This window comes from Eptesicus fuscus, chromosome 5, assembly GCF_027574615.1.
Source record: "Eptesicus fuscus isolate TK198812 chromosome 5, DD_ASM_mEF_20220401, whole genome shotgun sequence".
Taxonomy (NCBI): Eukaryota; Metazoa; Chordata; class Mammalia; order Chiroptera; family Vespertilionidae; genus Eptesicus; species Eptesicus fuscus.
In genome coordinates this window covers 39,704,705-39,731,329 of record NC_072477.1, presented here as the reverse complement: position 1 = coordinate 39,731,329, position 26,625 = coordinate 39,704,705, and the positions used below count along the sequence as shown (strand labels likewise).

Genomic DNA, 26,625 nt, shown 5'->3' with positions numbered 1-26,625 from the left:
CAAGTTTAATGCCACCCAGAAAGGCTCTGCTCAGATGAGCAATTGGCCTCTGTGCTAAACTTCCTTTCACCTGCAAAGGCAAAAATGTAGTTAAAACTTCATCTGAAAAGTTAGAAACAAGGTTTTCTGGTTAGCTCCTCAGTTAACCCAAAATAAACCAAATGAAAACAATTACAAGGAAAACCTTATCTCCAATGTAATGAATAGGAGCTGTACGTTGTCAAATTTAGTTATCTTGGGATTGTCTCTTCCAAAGCACAAGTCAAATGCCCAGTTGGGCAAAGCTGGTGACCATCCCGTTCCTTGGGCCTGGAAGAGGCTATGAAACCAGAGCTGTAAAAATTAACGTCCAGCCAAAGGCAGGAAATGAAAGGTATTCAGAATACATATGCTAAAAGCACTTCTCCTGGTAACCGGAACCCAGGCAATGACAGGAAGCAGGAATTCCTGAGACACAGCCTATTTCTAGAACTCGTGGGTCAGTTTCTTGTGATTATTTTGGAACTCAGAGGGGACTCCCCAGAGCTACCAAGTTACCTATGTTCTTTAAGCCTATGGTCTAGAATTCTGATCGGACCTAAAAGAGCAGCCATCCTCCCCACAGACACTGAAGTCTTGGGGAGACAGGAACTGCTGTAAATGCCCAACAGGGAAAAGTCCCTCAAGAGACTAAAAGCATCACAAGAGAGAAACCCTTATCCCCCCAAATCTGGAGAAGGTTAAGGCTCCGTGGAGCACAGTCCCCGCCACCTCCTTGGAGGAGCTTACACCACGTCCAGTCAGCCACTCCACGTTCCGAGCTCAGAGCAGACTGCGGCCCCCTCAGGAGGGCCAGCACTGCGGGGTTCAGCGGTAACTGGGGCTTTTGTAAGGAGAAGAACTCTTCCCTATTTCACAGGGTGTCAGGAGAGAAAGTATGAAAAGACTTCCAGCCCCTTGCCAAGGGAGGGGCTTTCCTTGTACCCCTGGGGGAGGTTTAGGCCAACAATCACTGTCAGGGTCTTTGGGGGCTGTGAGAACACCGAGGTCAGGACAGCAGTATGCGAGGCGTAGCAGAGCTCCTTCACCACTCAGATAGCAAAGGGTGGCACAGTCTCACATGCTTCTCCTTTCCAGCATCTATTAAGCTGGCAAAAAACAGTTTGGAAAATGTGTTGAAAATCCTTCATTTTGACTTCATGCTTTGGTGCTTCCACATTCTTCTCACTGGCCTAATTCTAAACCCACACCCAAAACCAGCTGAAATCCCTTCAAAACAAACCCAACCAATGGATTCTAGCTCCCTCCTTCCCTCACTCCTCTGTCTGCTTTGCTTTCGAACCCAAAGTGAAACTTCCTGGTGCCAATTAACTTGCATCTCACTCCAGACCCCCAGTGAGGGCCCAAAGTTCTCACTGCCCACCCATTTGGTCAAGCATCCTTCTAGCCGTGGCTCTGCATGGCACACGGTGAGAATAATAAACTTCCTCCTTTTAAGTCTTGTTCTCTTCTCCTGTGGCTGCACCAATGTTACCTCACTTTACTCAATATCATACCCTTAGAACAGAAAACCTGTGACAATAATGTAAGCACCTCCTCTCCTGGCCCTGCTGAGCAGCGGTGGCCCTGGGTGACGGGCCATCTGGATCCCATCTCCTCAACTCACACTTGCTCCTCCCTCACACTTGAGGTCCAACTCGAGACAATCTGTTTTTGCACCTGGCAAAATGGCCAAGGCTCTATAAGGACAAATGTGCCTGAGGAACATCAGCTCCTACCAACACAGGGCTGATCCAACACAGGGCTGATCCAACCCAGGGCTGATCCAACACAGGGCTGAGGAATGATTTAACTCAAGTTGGATAAAGTGGTTCCTGCTAGTGACTCAGATTAGACTGAGAACCTAAAGCCAAGTGCAGCCTCTCCAGGGAACCAGTTTTAACAAACTACCTGTAGAAAATAACCACATACCCTTTTTTTTTTAATACATTTTATTGATTTTTTACAGAGAGGAAGAGAGAGGGATAGAGAGTTAGAAACATCAATGAGAGAGAAACATCGATCAGCTGCCTCTTGCACACCCCCGACTGGGGATGTGCCCGCAACCAAGGCACATGCCCTTGACCGGAATCGAACCTGGGACCTTTCAGTCCACAGGCCGACGCTCTATCCACTGAGCCAAACCGGTTTTGGCACCACATACCCTTTTATTGCTAGTTTGATGGAATAAAAAGGTGTGCTTTAAGAATGCATACTCTCCACAAAACCGAGCCCTTATCTCTATTTTTCTGTATTTTTTTTTATTTATCTCTACGGCCACTGGGACACATGCCTTAAAATACACACACAATTGTCCTGCAAGTCACCTCCGTGATTAGCCCAGCCTGACTTACGTATGGCATGGGTATTTAGGAAAATGACTATTCATTCTCTACCACAGTCTGAAAGCTTGGAAGGCAACCACGTGGTAACTGACTATAGGAGGCAGCCTCTCAGATGGCCCCAAAGATCTCTCTTCCCTCCTGGTATTCACAGTCTTGTATGATCCCCTTCACTTGAGTAACTTGCTTCCTCGCTTCTAACTAATACACAAAAGCAATATTGAGGGGATGGCATTTTGTGATTATAACTTCCACCTCTGCCCCTGGCTTTGATGAAGTCAGCTTCCTTGTTGGAGAGGGCCATGTGGCAAAAAACTGATGGTCACCTCCAGACCACAGCCAGCAAGGACCTGAGGCTCTCAATCCATCACTCAGTCCCTCATGGAACTGAATCCTGCAATAACCATGTGAGGCTCTTTCCCCAGTTGGTCCTTCAGATGAGACCCCAAGCCTGCCAGACCCCTTGACTGCAGCCCTGTGAGGGTCCTAAGGTAGAGGACCCACCTAAGGCAGGACCCCGACCTGAAGGTAATAAATGTGTATTGTTCTAAGCTGCCCCATTTTGGGGTGGTCTGTTATATAGCAATAGATAATTAACACACTGGAGAAGCAACTGATGTATCTGGCATGTTTTTAAATTTGTGGGTCCCAGAGAGAATTCTAAAAGCAGAGAACAAGAGAGGTGAGCAAAGTCTTACAGGACAGGCTAGAAGTTAAAAGAAGGGGGAGAGAATGATTGTAGAAGGGATTAGGGCAAAGGCACATCTAACCTCAATTAACATTTTGATGATTAACACTCCTCACATCTAGGCTGCAATTAATTTCAACTGCTTTGCTTTAAACCAAAGACCCAAGAAATTAAATACTTTATAAGCACCCTCTCAGCTGACCTGAGCAGCCAGATGTTTGAATATGAAATTCTGGCAAGATTTTTTTTCTCTCTGCATTCTCATTTCTCAAACCAGTAGTGTGTTAAATTGAACTGAGTGATAAGTTCCACAAGGGTGGACAAAGTATTATTCCCACTGTGGGGCTTGACATAAACAAGGGAGTCTGTGCTCCTCATCCTGACCCCCCAAACCTGAAGAGGGTACCCCATCTATAAAGAGCCTATCTGTTCTAGACAGAGCTTTTTGGCTGGTCAAGTGGGACAAGCATCTGTGAATTACAAATGTACCTCATTCTAACTTGAGAAACATGTGAGCTCTGTCTAAATCTGGGGGTGGTTTTTGTTGTTTTTGCAGGGGGTTGGGGGAATCAGGCCTGACCTGAGACCTAGCTTTAAGTCATTTCAATGTAAATTATGTTTTCAAGAAAACCATAAAAAGAGCTTCTGTACAAAAGAGGAAACATTAATTGATTAAGCAGCAAGATTCAGAAGAGACTAAGTAGCCCTCCACATCTGGAAAGGAGCGGAGGGCTGAGCTGCCTTGGCACACATCGTCTGTTAATAACATATGGTTGTGTCTGCTGATCCAGTCAGCCTGTCCTGCTGAAACCAAAGCGAAAGGAAAGGGAGAAGGATGAGAATCAAACCTCTGGTGAGGAGGGAGAGGCCCGGGCTACTTAGATCTTTGTGGAGCTCCCAGGAGTTACAAGGCAGTTCTTAGCACCCCAGCTCAGTGGGCCCAGGGGTACAGTGGCAGATGCAAGCAGCAATTTGAGGAGAGGGGGAAAGCCTGCCTCTCAGGTTTATGTTCCCAAGAGAGACCTTTTCCCATTCCAAACCCTCTTCCCACCATTCTCTCCTTCCCAGTGTCTGCTTTTACCATAATTTGGGTGTTACTGATGGACAGACAGCATGAAATGGAGTTTCAATTCAATCACACGCTACTGGGTGGATTATGTAGACTCACACTGAATAATCTCCAGATGAAACCACTACTAAGCCCAGTTCCATGAATATTTATACCCAGAATGTTGTGCCTACTGTTTCAAAAACAGCCTCACACATAAGTTAAATCTGAACAGTTAGTCCTGCATTCTGGTTTATTGATTTTATAAATCTTAATGGTAGTTAGGTTTCTGGGAGAAAGGTTTTGAGGATTCTTATATAAAAGTGTTAATACCCTCATATCTGTGGAGTTCCCCTGTCTGTCTGTCTGTCTGTCTATCTATCTATCTATCTATCTATATCTATCTATCTATCTCCACAGAGAGAAGAGAGGGAAAAACTTAGAATTATATGCATGTTCAGATATTGCTTAAAATATTACTTGAAGCAGGGGAATAACAACTAAAAATTAAGCATGACTGAAAGTGCTAAATTAGGTCATTAACCAAAGAGATTGAAAGAAGCCGGCATCCTAACAGGAGACTAAATGACTGTTCCCGAAGTCTTTCCAGCCCACACGAGGCTCCAAGGAACAGAAGGTTACAAGCGGGCAGTGGCTCCTGGCGCTCAAGGCACGTCTTTACCCTGGAAAACCATACATGCTCACCAATCCAAGCCAAGGGAGACCCACCTTGGCCCCTCTTTTTGACTCAAAGTTTGACACCTTTTCTCCTTCTCTTTTGGCAATTCCAAAGCTGTATGAGTCAAAGGGAGGGGTCTTTTCTAAACCAGGTCCTGCCTATGTGGGGATGTGTATCCAAGGTGACCTTCCATTGTCACTGAGGCTGACCCGCAGGTACTCACCGGTGCACTGGTGCCCGTTGCCGGTGTAACCAGGCAGGCAGACGCAGCTGAAGGTGCTGCCTCCAAGGTGAACGCACCGGGCCTGGCCAGTGGGAGCGCAGGTATGGCTGCCATCCTCACAGGGGTTGGGAGGTGGGGCAATCACTAAAAAGAGAAGAAGGCGAGGATGTCCAAGAGTTCAGGCCTGCAAATGGGTGAGCTTTTCTCTTCACAGCGCAATCCGGCACACCAACAGCATCGGGACTTCTGAAGACTAATAAGGAATGCAGGTTCTCAGGCCCCATCCCAGAGCCAGGGAATCTGAATTTTAACAAGATCACTAGATGGTTTGTATGCATATTAAACTTCGAGAAGTGCTGGACTGGGTTTGTGGTTAAAGCACTAGGTATGAAGATCATCAAAACAGTGGATCTAAAAGCGTATTTTCTTTAATATCATCTAACAATGGGATGAATTGGGAATTCTAGTTCTTTTGGATCCACTTTTTTTTGGGGGGTGAACCCTAGAAAATGGTATTTTATTATAGACTAGAGTGAATGAATTCACTCGTGGGTGGGGTCCCTCGGCATGGCTAGTGATCAGGGCCAAGGGGCCGATCAGGGCAGGCTGGCCAAGGGGAGGGACCGTGGGAGGTTGGCTGGCTGTGGGAGAGCACTGACCACCAGGGGGCAGCTCCTGTGTTGAATGTCTGCCCCCTGGTGGTCAGTGCGCGTCATAGCTACCAGCCTGTCATCTGGTTGTCTGGTCATCCATCGTAACAGTCGCTTAGGCTTTTATATAAATATATAGATGGAACGCTTTGGCTGATCAAGTGGGAAAAGCATCTTTGAATTATAAATCTCTTTCATTGTAATTTGAGACATATTTGACCTCTACCTAGAGCTGTTATTATTTATTAAAGAGGTTCATAGTCTTGTTACATGATTGGACCAAATACCAGACATACGGGAATCCCAACTGAAGTGAACATCCTTCAATATCTCAACACCAAAAATTTTACTTAGAGAAAAACAACAACAAACCAACTTAGAGAAAAACAACAACAAACCAACTAAAACAAACAACCCAGAACTGAACTGAGCCATAGCTTTGGGTTATCTTAATGTAAATTGTATGTTTTCTAGAAAAAACCATAGGGCAGAAGTGGAAATGTTAACGAATGAAAGAGCCAGGTTCAGCATCATTTTGGCCAAAAAGAGGAATGATTTTGGGACTCACAGACGCAAGTGTACTGGTCCTCTGCAAACCTGTAACCGCTCCGGCACTCACACCTGTAGCTTCCCGGCAAGTTGATACACATGGAGTTGGGGCCACAGCGATGGAAGCCAGTTGCACATTCATCCACATCTAGGAAGAAATCAGAACAGGAAAGTGCTGCTCAAATCAAGGATCCCACAGGTGGAAGGTCTGGAAACTCAATATTTTCCCACCACAGTGAGGCTTCAATGGGACTCACAGTTGGTGGACTAAACAGGAGTTGAAATGCAGGATTTTAAGCACCAGGTATGGATACGGGTTGCAGATCATAAATAACATTTCAAGTCATTCAAGCATAAGCCACAGGGAGATGTATTTTGAACAAATATTCTGAAAAGGTTTTGAACGTTTAAAAAATACTGAACGTTTACAGAAAAAAACAACACTGCAACAATTTTTTTTTTAAATATAAAGATTTCTACTGCTACTTTTGGGGACATAATAGGTGAAAAAACACAATGTCTGAGTCTAGAAAAAAAACAAACAAACAAAAAACAAAAAAACAACCACCAGAAAATGTACTGCTTAGTAAGTGTAAGAAATACTTAATACAGGTTTAAAATTACAAAGCTTAAAAACACAGAATATCCAGGAATTGCAATAGAGGTCTTCTTTTCACAGTCCCGTCCCCAAAGACCCACCTCCAAACTGTCCTCTCAAACTGTCCAGCACACACCTTAGTTTTCACATCCCCGTCTTTAGATTAACAGCTGCTAACCTCATGGATCAGCAGAGATCATTAAGAAGATAGACACTTGTCTTTTATAAACATAGTGCCTGACAACTCCACGCGAGAACACAGAGTGTGGCTCTTACCCATGCAACTCCGTCCATCTGCCTGGTACCCAGGTGCGCACTTGCAGGTGTAGTCCACACCTGTCCCCGGGTAGCACTGAGCTGTCGGGCCACACGTGTGACTCCCATCATGGCAAGGATTCACTGGCACGGGGGCTGAGTACTCTGTGTGAGTAGAGAGGAAATAAACAAAAGCACAATCTGGCTGTTGTTATGAGAACGGCACAGGAGGGAGATCCAAGAGTTGTTGGAACTAACGGTATTCTTGTCTGTGTTTGGGGCCCACCTGGCAACCTGCTAAATTAGTAATACCCAAAGCTAAGCTGCGTTATTTGCATGGCGATATTTAAATCCAGAACGGCTTCCTTTTGCCTACTTTACAGACAACTAACCTTTTCTTGTTTATAGTAGGTTTGTGTCCAGGGAATAAAAATATCCAATACATGCCCTGGCTGGTTTTGCTCAGTGGATAGAGCGACAGCTTGTGGACTGAAGGGTCCTAGGTTCGATTCCGGTCAAGGGCACATACCCGGGTTGTGGGCTTGATCCCCACTAGGGGACGTGCGGGAGGCAGCCGATCAATGATTCTCTCTCTCATCATTGATGTTTCTGTCTCTCTTTCCCTCTCCCTTCCTCTCTGAAATCAATAAAGATATAGTTTTAAAAAAATATGCACTACATGGCATCCTTTTATTTAAAAACTAGAGGCCCAATGCACGAAAATTCATGCCAGCTTCCCTCCAGCACCCAGGACCCAGGCTGCTTCCCTCCTCCGGCCGCCCGCAGGCACCCAGCCAGGACCTGGCTGGCTTCCCTCCAGCCCCAGCTTTGTCAGGAAGAACATCCAGAATGATGTACGGAAGACATCCGGTCTAATTAGCAATATTATCCTTTTATTATTATAGATTATTATAAATGGTCTATCATCTCATGTGATTCTTGGGGTAATTCTGAGCTGGGCTGTCATCCCCATTATTGGTAATTTTCCCGGATAAGGAAAGTGAGAGCTATTGGAAAAATTGCCTGAGTTCACAAAGCCAGGAAGTGGGACAACAAGGACTCACACCCCAAATTTCTGCTCGTAAATTGGGCAATCTCTCATTAAAATTCACTATAAATCAAAATTTATGAGAAAAAAACCTTGCTTTTACAAAATAAAGAGGAATGGTTTTTGCAGTATTTACTTTTTAGGATTAACCCTGCCATGGACCCATCCATCCACTAGATAGTGATGACTATTAACATCTGAAATCTTCCCTAAATAATTTTATTTCTACATGCAACGTAATAGTAACGCGTATTGAGCACTATATGCCAGGCACTGTTCTAAACCCTTTACATCCTATCCCATTAAATCTTCATGACTACACTCTGAGAAAGTAACCCACCCAACGCCACACAGCCAGAAGAGATGGATGGGGCTGGGATAAAAAGCCAGGCAGTCTGGCTCCAGAGACCATGCTTTCCACCACTTTGCTACAGCCACAACCAAAGGAACTTCATGAAGTTATCCAGTCTAAGCCCGGGGCACAGAGATGATAGTGATGGAGAGGGCCCCAAACACCCAGATGGGATGAATCCATTAACCATGGGCACTTCATTTACTTCTGATTCCTCCAGTATAAAATAAGAACACAGCCCGGCTGACGTGGCTCAGTGGTTGAACATCGACTTATGAACCAGGAGGTCAGGGTTCGATTCCTGGTCAGGGCACATGCCTGGGTTGCAGGCTCAATCATCCCCAGCGTGGGACATGTAGGAGGCGGCTGATCAATGATTCTCTCTCATCATTGATGTTTCTATCTCTCTCTCCCTCTATGAAATCAATAAAGATATACTTAATATTTAATAAATAAAATAAAATAGAACAAGAACACAAATAATGCTTCTATCTGCTAGAACCACTGAAGAAAATAAAGAAAATCCAACACAATGCATGAGAAAAGTGACTCTCCCAGGCAGGCCTCCGCAGTTCCCAGTGACTGTGTTCCTTCTTCCTCCTCACTTAAAGTTTTATCTTTGTCTCAATCCCTAGAATTAATTCTGGACTTAGATTTGAAAGATTTCAGGAGCCTGACCCAAACCTCCCAGGTTCTACATCAAGCCATCTCTGCTACCACTGGGGCTCCCTCTAAGTCATGCTAACTTGGGCTTCTGCCTTGGATTTCTATGCCTGATTCCCTGTCTTGACAGCCAGCTTAGTACACTCCATGTCTTGTCTTGCTCTTAACAGCTCCCTCACTTCCCCAGAAACCAGCATCTTGGCATCATAGACAACTGTGGCATTCCCACCTAGTCTGGACCCAAGTGCTTGCTGCTGTCGCCTGCCCCACAGACTGGACTTGTTCCCAGTCCTTCAGGACGTCTGGCTACCACCCCAGTCCTGGCCCACTGCCTACACTAGGACTCTCCCAGTTTTCTGCTGTGAACTGGGATGCCTTGGCTGAGTCCCTGATGGGACACCCTTGCTTTCTGGTGAAGTCCCACCATCTGCTTTATAAGAAACACCACAGTGTGTTCCTGCAGTAGAATATCCTCATGGTACCGATTCCCATATTATGGCCTGAAAAAAAAAGAGAGAGAGAGAGAGAGAGGGAGAGAGAGAGAGAGAGAGAGAGAGAGGAAGGCCATGGATTTCTCCTTGGTTCACCTCAATGACACTGGCCAGAGTAACAACAACTTTGCCAGGAGAAGAGGACCAACAAATGACTCCAGCATTTTTTAAACCTGATGGACCTAAGCTTGCCAGCATTAGCCTAGCCCCCAAATCATGCAGACATCCTTGCACGCCCCTCATCCCTCCCTCCGGATCTCTTGGCAGATGGGACGGAAGCCCAGCACTGGGGCTGTGGTCGCTGGATTAACTTAATAATGTAGACCAAGCTCCTGAGTCAGTCCCAGCCTGTGTTTCAGTTAACAACGACAGGGTCATGTCCTCACCGAAGGCCCTGTGTAAGACAAGAACCCAATGCTCCCCCAGGATTATTTCTCCATTTTAGGAGAAGATTCTTTACAAAATGCCCGGCCTACCCAGCCAAAAGGGGATGTGCGCTTTGAAATGTTTTAATTTATAAATACTCATGCTTGGCCTTCTTGTTCAGTGCTTTCCAGCATCACATTTTCACCCTGGCACATCCCAGCGAAGATCAGTGAGCATATAAGAGCGTACCCCCCTCCTAGGCGTATAAAGAGAAAAAAAAACAGCACAAAAGTTGACGTGCAAACTTGGACAGGATACACCGGCCTACCTGAAATTCAGGGAAAAATGCCCACAATCACATAAAACTGATTTAAAATAAAATATACATCACAGACAAGACTGGCCATATAACTAACGAAAACGTGGGGCCCTTTGCTCAAAATTAATAAGCGCTTCCAGAAGACAACAGCAGAGCATTAAACCAAGTGTGAAAGCCCCTCTGTGCACAGGGCCCCGTGTACTAAATTTGGTTTTCAGAAGCGTTATTCTAAAAGCACATCTCTAAAACCACATGGCTATCCATTCCCCATGGCGTGCTGGCTTGTCTCCTATTATAGTAAGCAAAGAATAGCGGTGCCCTTCTTAAGACATTTTCTGTTTCACCCTCACCCTCTTAAACAGCTTGACTCTGACAGGGGATCTGGAACTCATTTTCTCATTTAATCAAGAAGGGAAGAGCGGTTTTCCTTAAAGGAACAGCCTGCTCAGCTTCAGTGCGGGGGCCCTCTGCCCAAAGTCTCCTCGACTCGCCAGATGGAGCCCCAAAGGGGAGCCAGGGCAGGAGACAGCCCGCCCACACTGAAGGGGTGGGCTAGTGGCTGCAGCGCTCAGCAGGAGACCACAGCACCCCTCCTGGACCCCTGGGGAGCCAGGGGCTCCCACATCAGGGGCAGCTGGACCGGTCCACAGACTTTCCAACCAGATCGTCGTTCCCTCTGGGAAAAGTGGGAAATTCTATGCACTGAGAAGGGAAAGAAAAAGAGGTTTTCTTTTTGTTTATCTTTTTCTTTTGTTCCCCCCACCCCGCCAACATCCCCTCCGCCCTGTTTTTTCCTATTTGGAGAGAATAGACAGTACCGCTGTTTTCTGTGGGGGTGGATGAAGCAGGGTGCAAACATAAAGGGTTAAAATATGCATTCCCTCTTGTAAAAGTTGGTCTAAATTAGAGGCAGCCTGGAGGCCAGCAAGGCCAGGTGGAGGGGCAGGCCCTGGGGAGTGGAGAGGGGCTCTGGAGCCGGTGCTCGGGTTTGAGTCCAGCTCCCCCCTTTCTAGCTGTGACCCAGCAAATTACTTCATGTCTCCACTCAGTCTGGGAAACGGGGTCATAGTCCCCCGACTGGGTTGAAGTTGTAGTGGAGAGTACACGAGTTAACTCGTGAGGGTACTTAGTGTTTGGCACCAAGTAAACCATCCTTTGCTATCACTCTTGTTATTATTAGACATGGTGCGGAAGGGGAAAATCATATACAATTCTGAAGACAAATTAGCAACTTGTACCTGCCAGTGTGTGGGATTCCTCTGGCCCTTTGTGACTCCTCCTTGGTGTGTCTCTAGGAAAAACACACCAGAGATCTATCTTTTCCCTAAACGATCCTGGAGTCGGAATGGGCCTCTGTGGCCTGGGAGGCCCTTTCCACTCATCACTGTTCTCACAGATCGAACGCCTACACCCCAGCAAAGGGCTGGGCTGGACACTCAAAGGTGAAGAATGCTTTCCCCGGTTGTTTTTGTTTCAGTCTCTCCATGAGGAATCGGCAATTTTCCATCCCTCTGAGGTGCATATTTCTCTAAAATCAAGTGACACAGGCATGCTCTCAATTCACTGCCTTATAATCCCATCGCTGGACACCCAATGCCTGTGCCCATCTGAGTTTCCTAAAACCAAACCGACCTCCCACCCAAGCCAGCAAACTCAGGACTCTCATTTCAAGTCACCTCTGCCTCCTAGAAGAGTCTTGTCCTCTGACCTGAATCTCCTGTTATTTGCTGAAGTGACACTTGCATATTGAGACCAAGGAGGCTCCAGGAGCCCTGCCCTCCAGTGACCAAGCACAGAATGGCCTGTTTGGTACAGAATCACCTCTCTGAGGCACCAATTCTGGGCTCAGCAGCCTCCATATGGAGCTGAATGAGGAGACATTCTCTTTCTCCACACTTGCCTCTTGCATTCTAGAGTGAAGCAGTACCTATTGGTTTTCAGAATGAAAACCCTGCCCTCCCCTGCCGGCCCAATTCCCCTGATCTGACAACGTCAATTCCTATCTGTACGGTTCCCCGACTTCACAGGCTCATCCTCTGGCTTGCCTACAACTTTTTGTTGTTGTTGTTAATTAGTAGACTTTATTTTTTTTAGAACAGTTTAGAACAGTAGGTTTTTTAAAAAAATTGAGCAGAAAGTATAGATTCCCTACCCCTTCCTGCTTCAATTTGCACACACAGTTCTATTATTAACATCTCGTATTAGTGTGGTTCAGTGGTTGTGACTGATAGACAAACTTTGAAATACTAGAGGCCCAGTGCATGAAATTCGTGCACGGGGGATAAGGGGTGGGGGAGTGGGAGGGTGGGTCCCTCAGCCCGACCTGCACCCTCTCCAATCTGGGAGCCCTCAGGGGATGTCCTACTGATGGCTTAGGTCCGCTCCCTGTGGTTCTCTGCTCTCTGTGGACCAGCCTGCTGTCTGCTCTCTGCAGGGGCCCTGTTGTCTGCACTCTGCAGGGGCCTGTTTGCCCCTCACCATGGCGAGGGCTAAGAGGACGACTCCGGCAGGGCTGAGGGGACTGAGCACCGCCATTTTGCGGCTATGGGCACCGCCATATTTGTGATGGAGTGACGGTCAATTTGCATATTCTGTCTTTATTAGATAGGATTATTATTAACTAAAGTCCATAATTTATGGACTTTATAAGAAACTATAGGCTCACTCTTTGTTAGGCTCACTCTTTGTGTTGTACATTCTGTAGGTTTTGACAAATGTGTAATGACATGTAATTTTGCCCAAGCACAAAAAAGGAAACTATACCTTCAACAGGGCCAATTTGACTGGTCACAGCAAATCTAAGCACTCTTTCCTCATCACTGTACAAGGCCAAGGCCCGGTCCACAGTCAGCTGCCGGGTGGTGGGGGTGCCCAGGGCTCTGGGGGCGTGCCTGCACGTCTGGTACGTGATGTTCTGTTGGATGTGGTAGGACAGTGTTTGGTTGATGGCACCAGAGGTGAGAGAGTAGTCTCTGGAACTTGTGGAGGTCACAGCTGCAATAGACACATTAGACAGGCAAACTGGTAAATTTGAAGAATATTAAATACAGAGAATTTCACATAGAGTATGTTTGTCTGCACATAGATTTTTATCTAAATCCTGGGACATGTTCGCTTGGGAAGTTCCTGAGTTTACACGGGAACCTACAAGGCAATCCCCAGAACCTGAGCTGACACAGAGCCCAAGTACTGAGAGAGAGGAGGTCCGGTCACTGCTTGTCGCTATGTGAAGAGTAAGTGCTACTATGTGCCAGCCCATGAGGTGAGTCCTGTGATCGTGGGCAGTCTTATAGAGGTTAAGAAGTAGTCGAAGATGCGAGGCTGGCATGTGGCCACCTGACTCTACACCCCACGATTTTAGCCAGTCCGTCCTCTACATCACACAGGGGATGGCTGCCCACCCCCTGCGCCTGAGTACGTCTGAAGGGCTCCAGGGAAAGGAAGGGGTCATTTCTCTCAATCTGAGTCCCAAGTCGGGAGCGCAGGCCAGTTACCTGGCACCCACTATTCTCTGTCCAGTCCAGGTCTCAGCAGCCATTCTCTTCCCTGCATCTCTTGCCCGGCGTCCAGTCCTCACGCAGTAAGAGGAGCAAGGACCAAGGAAAGGCACAACCCAAGCAAACTGCCATGTTGCAGGGCAGCAGCTGTGATTGGCAGTATCCTGCATTTGGGTGGTGTTTTACAAAGACCTCGCTTTACACATCTCCCCCATGTAAGGTGGACAGAAAAGGTGTTGTTATTCTTATTCTAAAGATGAGAGACAACAGCTGAAACCGGTTTGGCTCAGTGGATAGAGCGTCAGTCTGCGGACTGAAGGGTCCCAGGTTCGATTCCGGTCAAGGGCATGTACATTGGCTGCGGGCACGTCCCTGGTGGGGGGTGTGCAGGAGGCAGCTGGTCGATGATTCTCTCTCATCGATGTTTCTAGCTCTCTATCCCTCTCCCTGCCTCTCTGTAAAAAAATCAATAAAATATATTTTAAAAAATAAAAATAAAAATAAAGATGAGAGACAACAGGCTCTCAGATGATGACCTTTTCCCCACCTATTTTAAGTGGCAAATCCAGGATACGCTTTTCTATCTTCTGACTCCAAACCTGGCATTAATTTTACAACACTGCAGCATGTCTGTGACTTTAAAGCAGGCTGAAATAAGGTTACAGGATGAGTCTAAATTCCCATAATCAATATTTTGACATGGCCCAGAGAGCAAAATGGTTAAAAACTATATATAATTATAGCATCCCTACCCATCCCCAAAGACAAAGTTGTTATTGATGACATTATTATTATTTGAAAGTATTGAGTAGGAACATTAAGATTCTTGTGTATAGCAGCTGACACTCTGCTCACCTACACTATAAATTTGATATTAACAACAAAAATGATAAAAACGACATTAAGCTTATTTTATGTGCCATGCACTAGTCTAAGGACATGCCATGTAGTAACACTTAATCTCCATAACTGTCTTGGGAGATATGTACCATTCCCATTTTCTACAGATGTGAAGACCAGTTGCACATACCTGAGTCCGAGTAGTGATAAAGCTCCTTGTAGGGAGCCATGTGGGCTGTGAAACCTGCTGGGATGTAAGGCACTTGGCCTTGAATGTTGGTCTTAATGATCAGATAGTCCTCCGGGTCAAGCCCCTCAGCCACCTGAGTGATTCGAACCCTTTCCTTTCCTGGGTAGAAAGTAACTTCCATGTCATGGACAAATGTAGCACCTGGAGGGGGTGAAAAAGTCGGTACAGAGATGAAAAGAGGTCTTGCATCTTCTAGTAATAATTACCAGTGCACATGTCCACCTCCCAGTTTCCACTGCTGATGGAGAGGGGGCCTAAGGAGGTCACGTGATCCCCAAGACTAAGTGCTGCCAGCTGTCGATTACATCAGCTCCTCAGCTTTTCTCTTACAGAGTGTGTTGTTATCCTGCCACATTTCACACCATTTCTTTTTGTAGGAGCTTATTTTCTGTGAGAAACAAACTCCTGGAAACATCACTGACCTTTCTCTTTCCAATGGTGCCCAAATTAGCAAAAACAAACGAACAAACAAAACAGGATACCCTGTTACACTTCAATTTCAGATAAATAATGAATATGTTTTTAGCATAAGCATGCCCCACATAATATTTGGGGCATATTTACATTAAGTTATTAAAATTATTCATTGTTAGCTGAAATTCAAATGTAACTGGATATACTGTATTGTATTTATCTACTTTTGACTCAAGGTTTTAGTCAAACCCTTGTTAAGAGCAAGATCCTCTAATAGCTGTTGGGCTCTACAGCTGGAGCGGGGGGCGGGCGGCTTTTCTCTCAGCACTTTATGTGCAATAAGATAAATCTACCAGGAAACAAGCTTTTTCAGGTGGAGAGCAGAGAAGCCAAAAATTACCCTCTGCACTCCCGCTACCACAGGGTGGTCCTTACACCAGCATGAGCGTCGCCTGGGAGCTTATGAGGAAAACAAAATCAGACCCCACCCGAGCCTACTGAGCGAGAAGCTGCATTTGCACAAGGACCCCAGGGGATCTGTGCTGGATAAAGTCTGAGAAGCTCTGGTCTCTCCTCTCACAGGTCAGAGTGGTGGGGGCGGGAGAAGAGGAAAGGCGCGCCCTTTCCCATGACGTTCTGTCACCTCCAGGTGCCCTATGGTTACCATCTGAGCCTCCCTATTGGACAGATCTGTGCATAACAACTCAATTAGACAAAGCCTGACCAACAAGCTTCAACAAATTGGGGCGAGAAGACACAAATGCTCCAAATGGAATCATTCCGTTTGTCAGGACAACTTGGAGGAAGCCACAGTGGGCCAGGGTAGCTCAATGCTGCAGCGGTTCCTTCCGTCTCCCACTTATTCTGCCCATTAAAACAAGAGGGCCCCTGGTGCTACCCAAAACAAAGGAACTGGAGCAGATGCCACTTAGAAGAAATCACTGTCTTTCCAAAGCAGTCCTGCGAGGCCAAACCATCCCCAGCCACCTCCAGACCAGAAACCACACACCTGTGGCTCTGGGACACTGAAGAGGCAAATCCTCTTGCACGGAATAAGAATCCAAGGAGCAACGCCACCAAAGCCACGGTGACCACCGGCCCTGCCCTCTCAGAGGCCCTGCTCACCTGTGAGGCTGAAGCCGTTCTCAAAGCCTGGTTTCTCTAAAGCAAAGAGCCAGCCAAACAGGCCTCCGATGGGTGTGAGGGGGAGAAGGGCCTGGGCGGCGGGCGGCGGGATGTGGCTGATGGCTGTGTAGGCTCTGCCGTCATCGCTCACAATGTAAGCATGCAGGTCCACGTCCGTGAAGGTCACGGGGGTGTGATCCACGAGGAGGTGGCCGCTCACCTTCCCATTGACTCGATGAGGTGCCCCTGAAAAACAGCAAGGTCATCATCCAGGCTGTGGAGGGGCCCACAGAAAACGTAAGTCCACTGCAACCCCCAAACTCAATCATTAGCCATTTGCATGATTCCCGAATCAACCAATTATCCAGCTCAGTATGAAACACACCTGTCTTCGATCTCTTTTCTCCCATCGTCCCTCTCTCCCACCCACTTTGACTCTAATGAGCTGGCAAAAAAGGATTAACATTTCTGGCTAATCCTCAAATTGGGACGTTAGCCCAAACATGTTCATTCCTCAAACATTCATTGAGCATCTCTGCGAGTTGCTAGGGCTTCGGTTCAGGTAGCTGAGGTACAAGGTCTACAGACAGAGCTCTCAGTGGCAGCTAGAAATGAGCAAGCGGCAGAAATAGACACGGAGCAGCCCCCAGCCTGTCAGGCCGGCACGCCTCACCTCTCGGCAGACAGTGCTCCCCATTTCCGTTAAACTGGGACTGGCAGTGGCAGCAGAAGCCGGTGGCGTAGTCAGTGCAGAAGGCGTTCCGGGAGCACGCTTGGTGGTTGTGTTCACAGGTCTCCTTGTGGGGAGTTCTGTACAAGAAGTCTGGAAAGTCAAACAAACCGGCATTAAAGGACTAGGCGATCCCAGCATCCTCGATGCTGCCAGCTTCATCGTGGACACCGTATCTGCTCCGTAACATCAGTTTGGATTGTAACAAAGACATGGGTATTGATGTTTAAGAGACAGGAATAACATTCAACCCAGGGGGGTTCACTTGCTTGGTCTTCTGGCAAGAACGGCTGCTGACGCCGAGGGCTCCCACCTGGTCTCACTGCCAGCCTGGTGAGCCAGCGTGAGCTGCGCACTCTGTGTGGAGTAACAGAGAGCCCACCAGTAAGAACGTGTTAGGATGAACTGTCCAAAACTGCCAACTTGGGGGTCAAACATGGCCAAAGATCAGCAATTTTGGTTCAACCTGATAGTAATGATTCCCTGAGAGGAAGACAAAAATCGAGAAACAAATGTCATTTTATGCCTAACCATTCATTCTTCTCTTCTTTTAGGAGACCCTGACCTTAAAGAGAATAGCCTATATCTTGTCTCACTACCCAGAAAAAAAATTTTTTGTTTTTGTTTGTTTGTTTTGAGGAGAAGGGCCTTAAAAGAACACACAGCTCCCTTAAGGAAAGTGTGTGGGAGAAAATGGAGGGAAAGACTTGGGAATCCATCCAGCTGTTAAGTGCCCTGAGCCTTTGCAAGGTTTCTTGGGAAACAAGCAGACTTCATGCGGTAGCAGAGCCTGGCCACCACCACAGTCTCCTAGGAAGCCCCAGCAGACCTGAGTACAAGCAAGCTTCCAAGTGCTACCAAGAAACAAAGGAATTGGAGCAAACACCACTGATCATAAAGGAAATGGCCAAGTGGGTGGGGTGTGGCTGGGGTGGGCACTGATGGACAAGAGAAGGCTTTCTCCCCGACCCTGGGGACGATGCCAATCCTAAGCATAGCCACCAGGAGGCTCAGGGGCTGGGCACACCTCTGCTCCTGGGTCCCCAGGAGCTGGTATTGGGTGGTGACTCTGGAGCACGCTGACCAACAGGGAAGGCACAGGACTCTAGTGCTAGACTGATGCTGCTGTCTTCCTGGGAAGACAGACACCCTAGTTTAGGTAGTTGTGTCCCAGGTCTAGGTCTAGAAAGGAGGGAATGAGAGGGGAAGCAAGATGATGAAAAAAATATCAATATTTGCCCAGTATTCCCGCAGAGATCAGAAACAAAGAAACCAGTGGGGGGAAGATGTAGCACTGTATATGTCACAATATCCTATATAATAAAGGGCTAATATGAAAATTGTCCCCTTGGAGTTCAACCGACCAGGCGTTTGACTGCTCGCTCGCTATGACATGCGCTGACCACCAGGGGGTGGCGTGGAATGAAGGAAGGCCCCAATCAGCCTTGATTACCGGCCAGGCCTAGGGACCCTACCTGTGCATGAATTTCATGCACTGGGCCACTAGTAGTTCCATAAAGACTTGTACCCACCAGGCCGAACAAAGTTAACACTGAACTAGTGCTTAATGTATGCCAGACTCTACCCTATGAACTTGAACTCTTAATTTCCGTAGAGCAGGGGATGATTTTGATGCCCGTTTTATAGATGAACAGGCTGAGGTACAGGTTCAAGTGACTTTCCTGAAGTCACAGGGGCAGGAGGTGGCAGAGCTGGGTTTGAACTCAGGAAGTCTGGCCCAGGATTCTACTACCCCTCCAGGGAAGCCTGGTCCATTCATCATGAGAGCCGGGTGAAGGATCTGACCTGGGGTCTGGGGCTAGTCAGCAGAGGCTTTAACCCTTTGCACTCGCTTGCTTTTTTCTCGATTCCTTTATTCTAATGCTAACCGTGTCGAGTCACACTCGACATCCAAGTGCAAAAGGTTAAGCAAGGAAGGTTTGAGCCATGAGGCTTGGCGGCAGAAGACGGCGGAGATGATCTGAGGGGTACTGCAGCACTCCGGGAAAACACAGGTAGGGGGAAGCGAGAGTAGCAGCAGGAGCAGGAGCTTTTGGACAGCACTTGAGTGAGATTCCTGAGAACGTAGTAAGCTGAGGGGGTGGCAGCACAGACTCTTGACTCCAGGGGAACATCTGACTGGGAAACGAGTGAGAAGGAAGTTGGTGACTCAAGATTTGGGACAGGGCCTGCACGACACAGCTGAGAACCCCCAGCCTGATAAAAATAAAAAACGAGGCATACTAACCCTGAACAGCTTTTAAAACAGAAAAGTGACAAAAACTCAAGACAGAATGACAAAAATTATTCTAAGAGGCTCCTGTGAGGGAAGCTATACATCTATCACTGTCTACCTTTGGCTTAAGAAAGGCGATAAAACCCCAGTTGAAGTAAAAAGAAATGAATGTGGCTTGGGTGTGTCCAAGTCTGTTTTCTCCAGCTCAAAGTTACAACTAAGTGCAAAGAAGTGGCACCTGGAGGGACTGGCACACTGGCGAGTGGGCTCACAGGCCAGGCTGCCACCCAAGGGAAGAGGGGGCGCAGGGGCGGAGGGTCCCAAGCCCTAGAACAGTGGTCAGCAAACTGCGGCTCGCGAGCCACATGCGGCTCTTTGGCCCCTTGAGTGTGGCTCTTCCACAAAATACCACAGCCTGGGTGAGTCTATTTTGAAGAAGTGGTGTTAGAAGTTTAAGTTTAAAAAATTTGGCTCTCAAAAGAAATTTCAATCTTTGTACTGTTGATATTTGGCTCTGTTGACTAATGAGTTTGCCGACCACTGCCCTAGAACTTACCCCAGCATGGCTCAGAGGCCGGGGGAAACTACGGAAAGGCCAGCTCTGTTTCCTCATCTCTGAAATCGGGAGGACACCTCTTCTCACACCTCATTGCAGAAATCATGTTTTCTAAATTAATATACTCTGAGCCCCAAGGTGAAAAAGCAATCTCATGCAGGTCTAAAGTGTAGTCATTTTCGGGAAATTCAGTTCAAAATAAAACCAAACTCTAACACCGCTCTGCCCCAAATTAAGGAAATGATGGGTCTATGTCATATGCCCCCCGTTGGTTCCCTGGTGAAGACTCGTTCTCTGACCGTTTCCCATTCTAAGAGTGGATTATGAAACAGAGAGAAGGCATGGAGGAGGACTACAGATATGGAGAATCAGATTAATTTAACTAAAAAACTAGCTACAGGCATGGCTTCCACATGGGTAGAAAGAGAGGCACGGCCATGCAGCCAGCAACGTACAGAGACAACTGCGCAAATTTAAGCTGACTGGCATGCAGGCTATATTTTAATAACAAAGAAAAATAATGGTTAGGCTCCCAGGAAAGGCTATCATGAGACAAACTATGGGTTAAATTCGTTATTGGTAAGCTGGCCTGGGGAGTCTTTTTAAATCTGGTGTGTGAGAGGAATAGGGCATTCTCAGGATGGAATTCACTGAACCAAGCACTGCGTCACAAGCTCAGCCTTCCAGCCCCAGGACAGCCACCCCGGGGCACGCAAATAGGTTCGCTCCTAATCAGGGGGCACGTACGGCTTGCTTTTGGGGCCCCTTTCCCATGCCTGCCTTCACACACAGGTGTACTCACTTCACACAGGGTCGGCTTGCTAGGTGAAAAGTAAATGCTTGTTGCAATCTTCATTCAATAATTCAACAAATATTTATTGGGCACTCACTATGGGCCTGGTGCTGGTCTAGGAATTAGGGCTAGAGTGGGGTGGCGGGGGGGGGGGGGGGGGGAGACAATGTATTCCTGTCCTGAGCTTACAATCTCCTAGGCCGGAGTCAACAGACAGGTAAATTACTTAGTATGGAGGATTGTGTCAAGAGCTGTGCAGAAAATGAACTCAGGGAAGGACAAGAGGGGGAAGGTGAATGTGCTCCTTTAAATGTCAGGCCTCTGGAGAAGGTGGCCTTTGGGCAGAGGCCTGGAGGAGGGGACAGTGGAGGCAGACAGTCTGTCTGTCAGGTGGGTGGGGCTGTGGGAGGACAGAGGAGAGAAAGGAGAGGGGTAACCCTGCAGGTCTCCCAGGACCTGTAGGTCACAGGGCAGATGGGCCTTTAGGCTGAGTGAGCTGGAAAGCTGCCAAGGGTTTTCAGCAGAAGAGTGACATGATCTGACTTCAGGAACCTCGGGCAGGAGCGGTGCCTTAGTAGCAGGAAGTGCTGGTGGCGAGGAGGAGAAGGGACCAGACCCGGAATATCTGAGGTGGCGCTGACAGGGTCTGCTGGTGGATGGAGTGGAGGGAGAGAGCGGGGAGAGAGGAGGGCGGGGGAGGAGAGAGGGTTAATGTGGAGAGAGGCGAGAGAGAAGCAGAGAGGGGAGAGACAGAGAGGAGTCCACAGGGTGTCCACGTCTTGCCGACTTACTGCGACAGGGAGACGGAGGAGCAGGTTTGTGGGAGATCAGTTCAAGCAGCAGCTTTGGGCAGGGAAGTTCCAACCCAGCTCTGACAGACTTATCCCCTCCCCCAGGCGCTATTCCACCAATTCAGAGGGAGCTGCATTTCTCCCGTGGATTCCGCATTGCAGCAGAATCACCTGGGTACCTGTTAAAAAGGCAAATTCCCAGAGCACACTCAGATTCTCTATGGATGGGCCTTGGGAATCTGGACCTCAGCTACTCCCCACTGATGATAATGTTCAGGGTATTCGCACACGTTCCATTTCTGAGCTAGAGAATGCTCATTAATGTTGATCATCTGGGGCGTGTGGGATTTCAGGGGAGCTCTTGCATTCGCTCCTGGCCAGCCGAGAAGCCCATCTCCGTGCTTGTGGCCCACTTAGGCCCAGATCCACAAGCAAGCAGTGCGAGGACCCTTTAATGGAGGCAACCCAAAGCCCAGAAGCCAGCTGCCTTCCCTGATGAAGGGCGAGAGCTGGACCCAGAAACGTGACCCCACGGGCACCTCTCTATCAGGGCCAGAAAAGCCAAGCTTCTGGCTAATGGGACTTCTCAGATTCCTATGGGAATTGCAGGTGATTCAAAGGTGCTGAGCTACTTGAAGGTGTGGAATCCGTGTCTGGACCCCAGCTGGATAAGATGTGAGCATCTCAAGAAAAAGTGCCATCTTTTTCTTGTTCAGTGGTTATTTATATGCCCTTTACATTATAGTTTCCAATATATTTTCACACACTTCCAATTCTGATAAGGAAATATTGCCTCCATTTTACAGATAAGAAAACTGAGGCCCACAGAGATTACATGACATTCTGGCTCTACATCCCGTGTCTTTCCATTACACCAGTAGTACTCAAGTGTGGGCTTCACAACCACCAGGGAACCTGGTTTGAAAATGCAGATTCTGGTTCAGAAGCTAAGGCCGGGCGTGGAAATAGCGCTTTAACCAAGGGCCTCAGATGCAAGTGGACTAGAGCCCCCACTTTGAGAAGCAGTTTTTATTCCACAGCTTCCTCTCTCCTGAGGTTACTAACAGGGGCAGACTGTCTTCCAGACCCTCCGGGGACCCCTCTCCGCCAGAGAGCTCCTGTCATGGAAGCTACATGGCCGAGACAGGTGCTGGCATTTAGGACAGGGCTGGGGGCGGGAGGCTGGCCAGGTGTGAATGAGTTCAGTTTACAAAGGCTTTGTGAACGGAGGGTAGGCAGCTGCTCAAGGAATCTTAACAAGAGGGTTTTTACATCTCACTTCTTTGTTCCATTTACTCTTCTCATATCCTCGACAGAAAGGAAAATAGGGTGAGGATACATAAGAGGGGGAAAAAGCAAAGCTGCTGCCCAAGTACTTGACACTTATCTTAATTGGGATTTTTTCACAAAAACGGAAAACTTCTCCTCACTTGCTCTGATCCACCCTTCAATCTTCATTTTTCCAGAAACACTTAAGCACTTGTCTTCAGCCCTGGGCCTGCCCCCCTTCACTCCGGGCGCTGGCCCAGCCACGTGGGAGGAGGGCAAACTCCGAGGCACAGACCGAGTTCACTGTGCGAACGTGAGGCGGGTGGAGGGCTTCCTGCGTGGGGCTGCCCCAGGCAGCTGGAGTGACTTTATTTAAAAAAAAAAAAACATTTTATTGATTTTTTACAGAGAGAAGGGAGAGAGAGAGAGAGAGAGATAGTTAGAAACATCGACGAGAGAGAAACATCGATCAGCTGCCTCCTGCACACCTCCTATTGGGGATGTGCCCGCAACCAAGGTACATGCCCTTGACCGGAATCGAACCCGGGACCTTTCAGTCCGCAGGCCAATGCTCTATCCACTGAGCCAAACCAGCCAGGTTGACTTTATTTTTTTTAAATTTTAGAGAGGAAGGGAGAGGGAGAGAGAGATACATCAATGATGACAGAGAATCATTGAATGGCTGCCTCCTGCACACCCCCACAGGAGACTGAGCCCACAAACCGGGCATATGCCCTGACCAGGAATCGAACCTGACCTCCTGGTTCATAGGTTGACGCTCAGCCATTGAGCCATGCTGGTCGGGCTGGAGTGACATTCTACTACGACCTCCAGAGAAGGGACCCGCCTTCCCACAGCAGTCAGACTTTGCTAAGCTTCCCCAGCTCCCAGAATGACAGCCTAGTGAGAAAAACCACATCCAAATTTATAACAAAAAATGGTGGTGTGCTTTTTCCTCCAGTTTACATGTTCGTTTATTTTCGAGGAATGTGTGCAGTGCACAGTGATGCTGTCTGGCCAACGGTTATTAGGCCCCTGGCTGGGGCGTGGGGTTTCCATCCACTGTCATGACACCGGCAGGGTCTCCCCCGCTGGTCTTCACAGACCCTCAGCAGCCGGAGGAGGCGCACCCAGAGAGGGGCTTTCCTGCTGGGAAGCTGGATTGGGCCGCGGAGCCTGCTCCAATGCATCCCAGGGTAGAAGCTGCCTGAGCAACACATCCCTGCAGCCTTCCCCAAGGCCAACAGAAGGGTTGGACAGGAAGCCACAGGGAAATCCGGTTCACACCTGGGCTTTCCCCGCATGACTGCCATCTTAGGAGAAACAAGAAGGCCCCACAACGGAGCATGAAGGCCTGAGGTGTCTGAAAGCCGGGTGTCCCGCCCCTTTCTAATTCATCATGCAGACGGAGGTTCCACTGAACTCCTCAGAGCACCACCTCAGCAGGCTTAAGACTCCCACAGTCAATGTCATTTCTGCTACCCGCACGCAGGCAGTCCCCATTCTAGTCAGCGGTTGCCCTCACTGGCAGCTCCTCTCTCTCTCTCTCTCTCTCTCTCTCTCTCTCTCTCTCTCTCTCTCTCTCTCTCTCTCTCTCTCTCTCTCTCTCTCTCTCTCTCTCTCATGCCCACCCCCTCCATTCACTCACATACTGTCTCTCCATGTCCACCTCCATACCTCCATGCTCATCACCTCCCTGTCCAGAATATTTCCCCACTGTTCCCCTCTCTAAACACAGGCTCTGGCCTAAAGGCCTGGCTCTAGCACCTCCTCCTTCACGACTTCCCTGACTTGATACACGCAGACTCACCCTTCACTGTGTTACTTCCCAGCCTACTTCTGGTCGTCTTGGTCTGCCTCTTACTCAGGCGAGTCACTCAGTATTTCCAGGCCTCAGTTTCCTCCTCCATAAAATGGGAAGGATAATACTTCTACCTCACAGGGCAATTCTGAGGACTAACTGTGATAGCGCAATCCTCAGCCAAGTTCCCTCTCGGAGCCCCAGTGGGCACCCACAAATGCCAGGGAAAACGCCCACTAGTGCCTCAATCAGAGTCAGCACACAGCAGGTGTCCAGGGAACTTTTTGGTTTGACAGCCAGCCCTTAGCGCTCCCTGGAGAAACAAGACACCTCAGACAGAGGACACTTGCACACTCATTTTATTGCTGGTTCCGGGCTAAGACAACAGAATAAGGCAAGTAATATACCTGAAGCCAGAACTAGCTTGTGACTGGGACATTCTTGCCTGGTGTAGACATGATCTGAAAAGAATCTAGATTTCTCAACAAAAAGGAAAGTTTATAATAAGAGTCCCTAAGGGGGGAAGAAGAAATTAAAATAAAAGGAGAAGGGAGAGATATTGGGGTGAGGGGCTTCAACTAAATCTTACTTTCTTGTTTTAGCAAGATGAGTACTATGAAGCTTGAAGGAGAAACTAAAATTCATTAGGCGAGGTGCTTCGGATGCCCAGTTTTAATGCTCATAATGACTTAATGAGGTCTAAAACTTTTCCACTTTAGAACTAAGGAAAATGTTGGCCAGACAGAGCTTAAGTCTTACCCCAAACTGATACCATTGTAATTAGCTAGTTATTAATAACTAGAGGCCCAGCGTGCAATTGAAATCACGTGAGGAGGCGCCCCGCCTCCCGCCGTGCGAGGAGGCACCCTGTGGGGGGCCGGGACCCGCGCCTGACTCACCCAGTGCTGGCCGCCATGGGAGTCAGGCCGGACCGGTGTTGCGGGGGGCCGGGACCCATGCCTGACTCGCAGCATCCCCCGGCCCCCCTGCCTGTGTCTGCTCTGGGGCTGCCCAAGCTGCCATGCCAGCTCGGGCAGGCCCCCCTGTCTCTGTCTCTGTCTCCGTCTCCGCTCTGGGCCTCACCTGCGCACGCAACCTCCTCCTGTCTGGTCGTGACCCGTTACGGCGTCCCGGCCTAATTTGCATATTACCTCTTTTTATATATATATAGACAGGAAAAGAGCAAAGGGGGAAGCCAGGCATTACAGGCATGCCATTTGGGCAGCTTCACCAGGAAGCTGCAACTCTTCACTCCCCAGGGAACCACAGGCCTACTCCCTGCAAAACGCTGGGGGAAGGCACCTAACCAGGGAAGATACACGCATGCCCTGTGAAGTTGGGGTGACACAGGGGAAGTACTTGCCTGATGGGAGCAAAGATCATTGGCCAGAACGGGCATGGCCACTGCAAGAGAGTGAAATTTGGAAATACATAATCTCCTAAACAAAGGAATTTCCTCTCTTGTTGCTCATGTGCTCTTGACTCGCTTGCCTTCTCCCATGTTTCCTCCATGGCCATGTGGGCCTGCAGACCCCACATGCGATGGACTGACGGACTGCAGTGGGGAACAGAAACTGTGCTAGCCCGATGCCGGACTGCACTCTGCTCCAACATGGAAAGGAGACTCTGGACACTGGCTCCGAATTCAGATCTGCTAAGCCCCAGCTACACTTCTATTACTGGTCGGAGGGAAATGGGACGTTGGAAACTCAGGGATGTACTTCCACAGAAATAAAGCTTTCTACTACATCTCATTCTCCCGTGCAAGTCTCAGAAAATCATTTCTCTTGGGATATCACAAGAAACCCACCCCCACTCCCATCCAGGGGAGACGAGGACCTCTCCCCTCCAGGAACAAAACCACAAAGCAGAGCTGGAAGTCAAGGTCAAGTCCACCGAACACCGCCATCCACACTCCTCCATTCCATCAGCAGGAGAAGCCAGGCAGGATGGGTCAGGCCTGGCAGTGAGCGGGCAATGCTCTACGTCTCTGCGACGCCTACCCACCAGCTTGCCCAGGGGGAGTCCTTTTTT

The 26,625-nt window shown here is 48.3% G+C and overlaps 1 protein-coding gene across 1 annotated transcript in view; it reads right to left on the bottom strand.

Moving 5' to 3' along the window:
* Nucleotides 1-26,625, bottom strand: part of NID2 (nidogen 2) — a 60,366-nt gene that overhangs the window by 15,305 nt on the left and 18,436 nt on the right. Inside the window, exons 6-12 of the mRNA XM_054715408.1 lie at nt 17,089-17,238; nt 16,416-16,661; nt 14,817-15,017; nt 13,053-13,283; nt 7,072-7,215; nt 6,217-6,345; nt 4,999-5,142 (exon numbers count right to left, since the gene is read on the bottom strand). Coding sequence (XP_054571383.1) covers nt 4,999-5,142; nt 6,217-6,345; nt 7,072-7,215; nt 13,053-13,283; nt 14,817-15,017; nt 16,416-16,661; nt 17,089-17,238 — 1,245 coding nt within the window. The remainder of the gene's footprint in view (nt 1-4,998; nt 5,143-6,216; nt 6,346-7,071; nt 7,216-13,052; nt 13,284-14,816; nt 15,018-16,415; nt 16,662-17,088; nt 17,239-26,625) is intronic.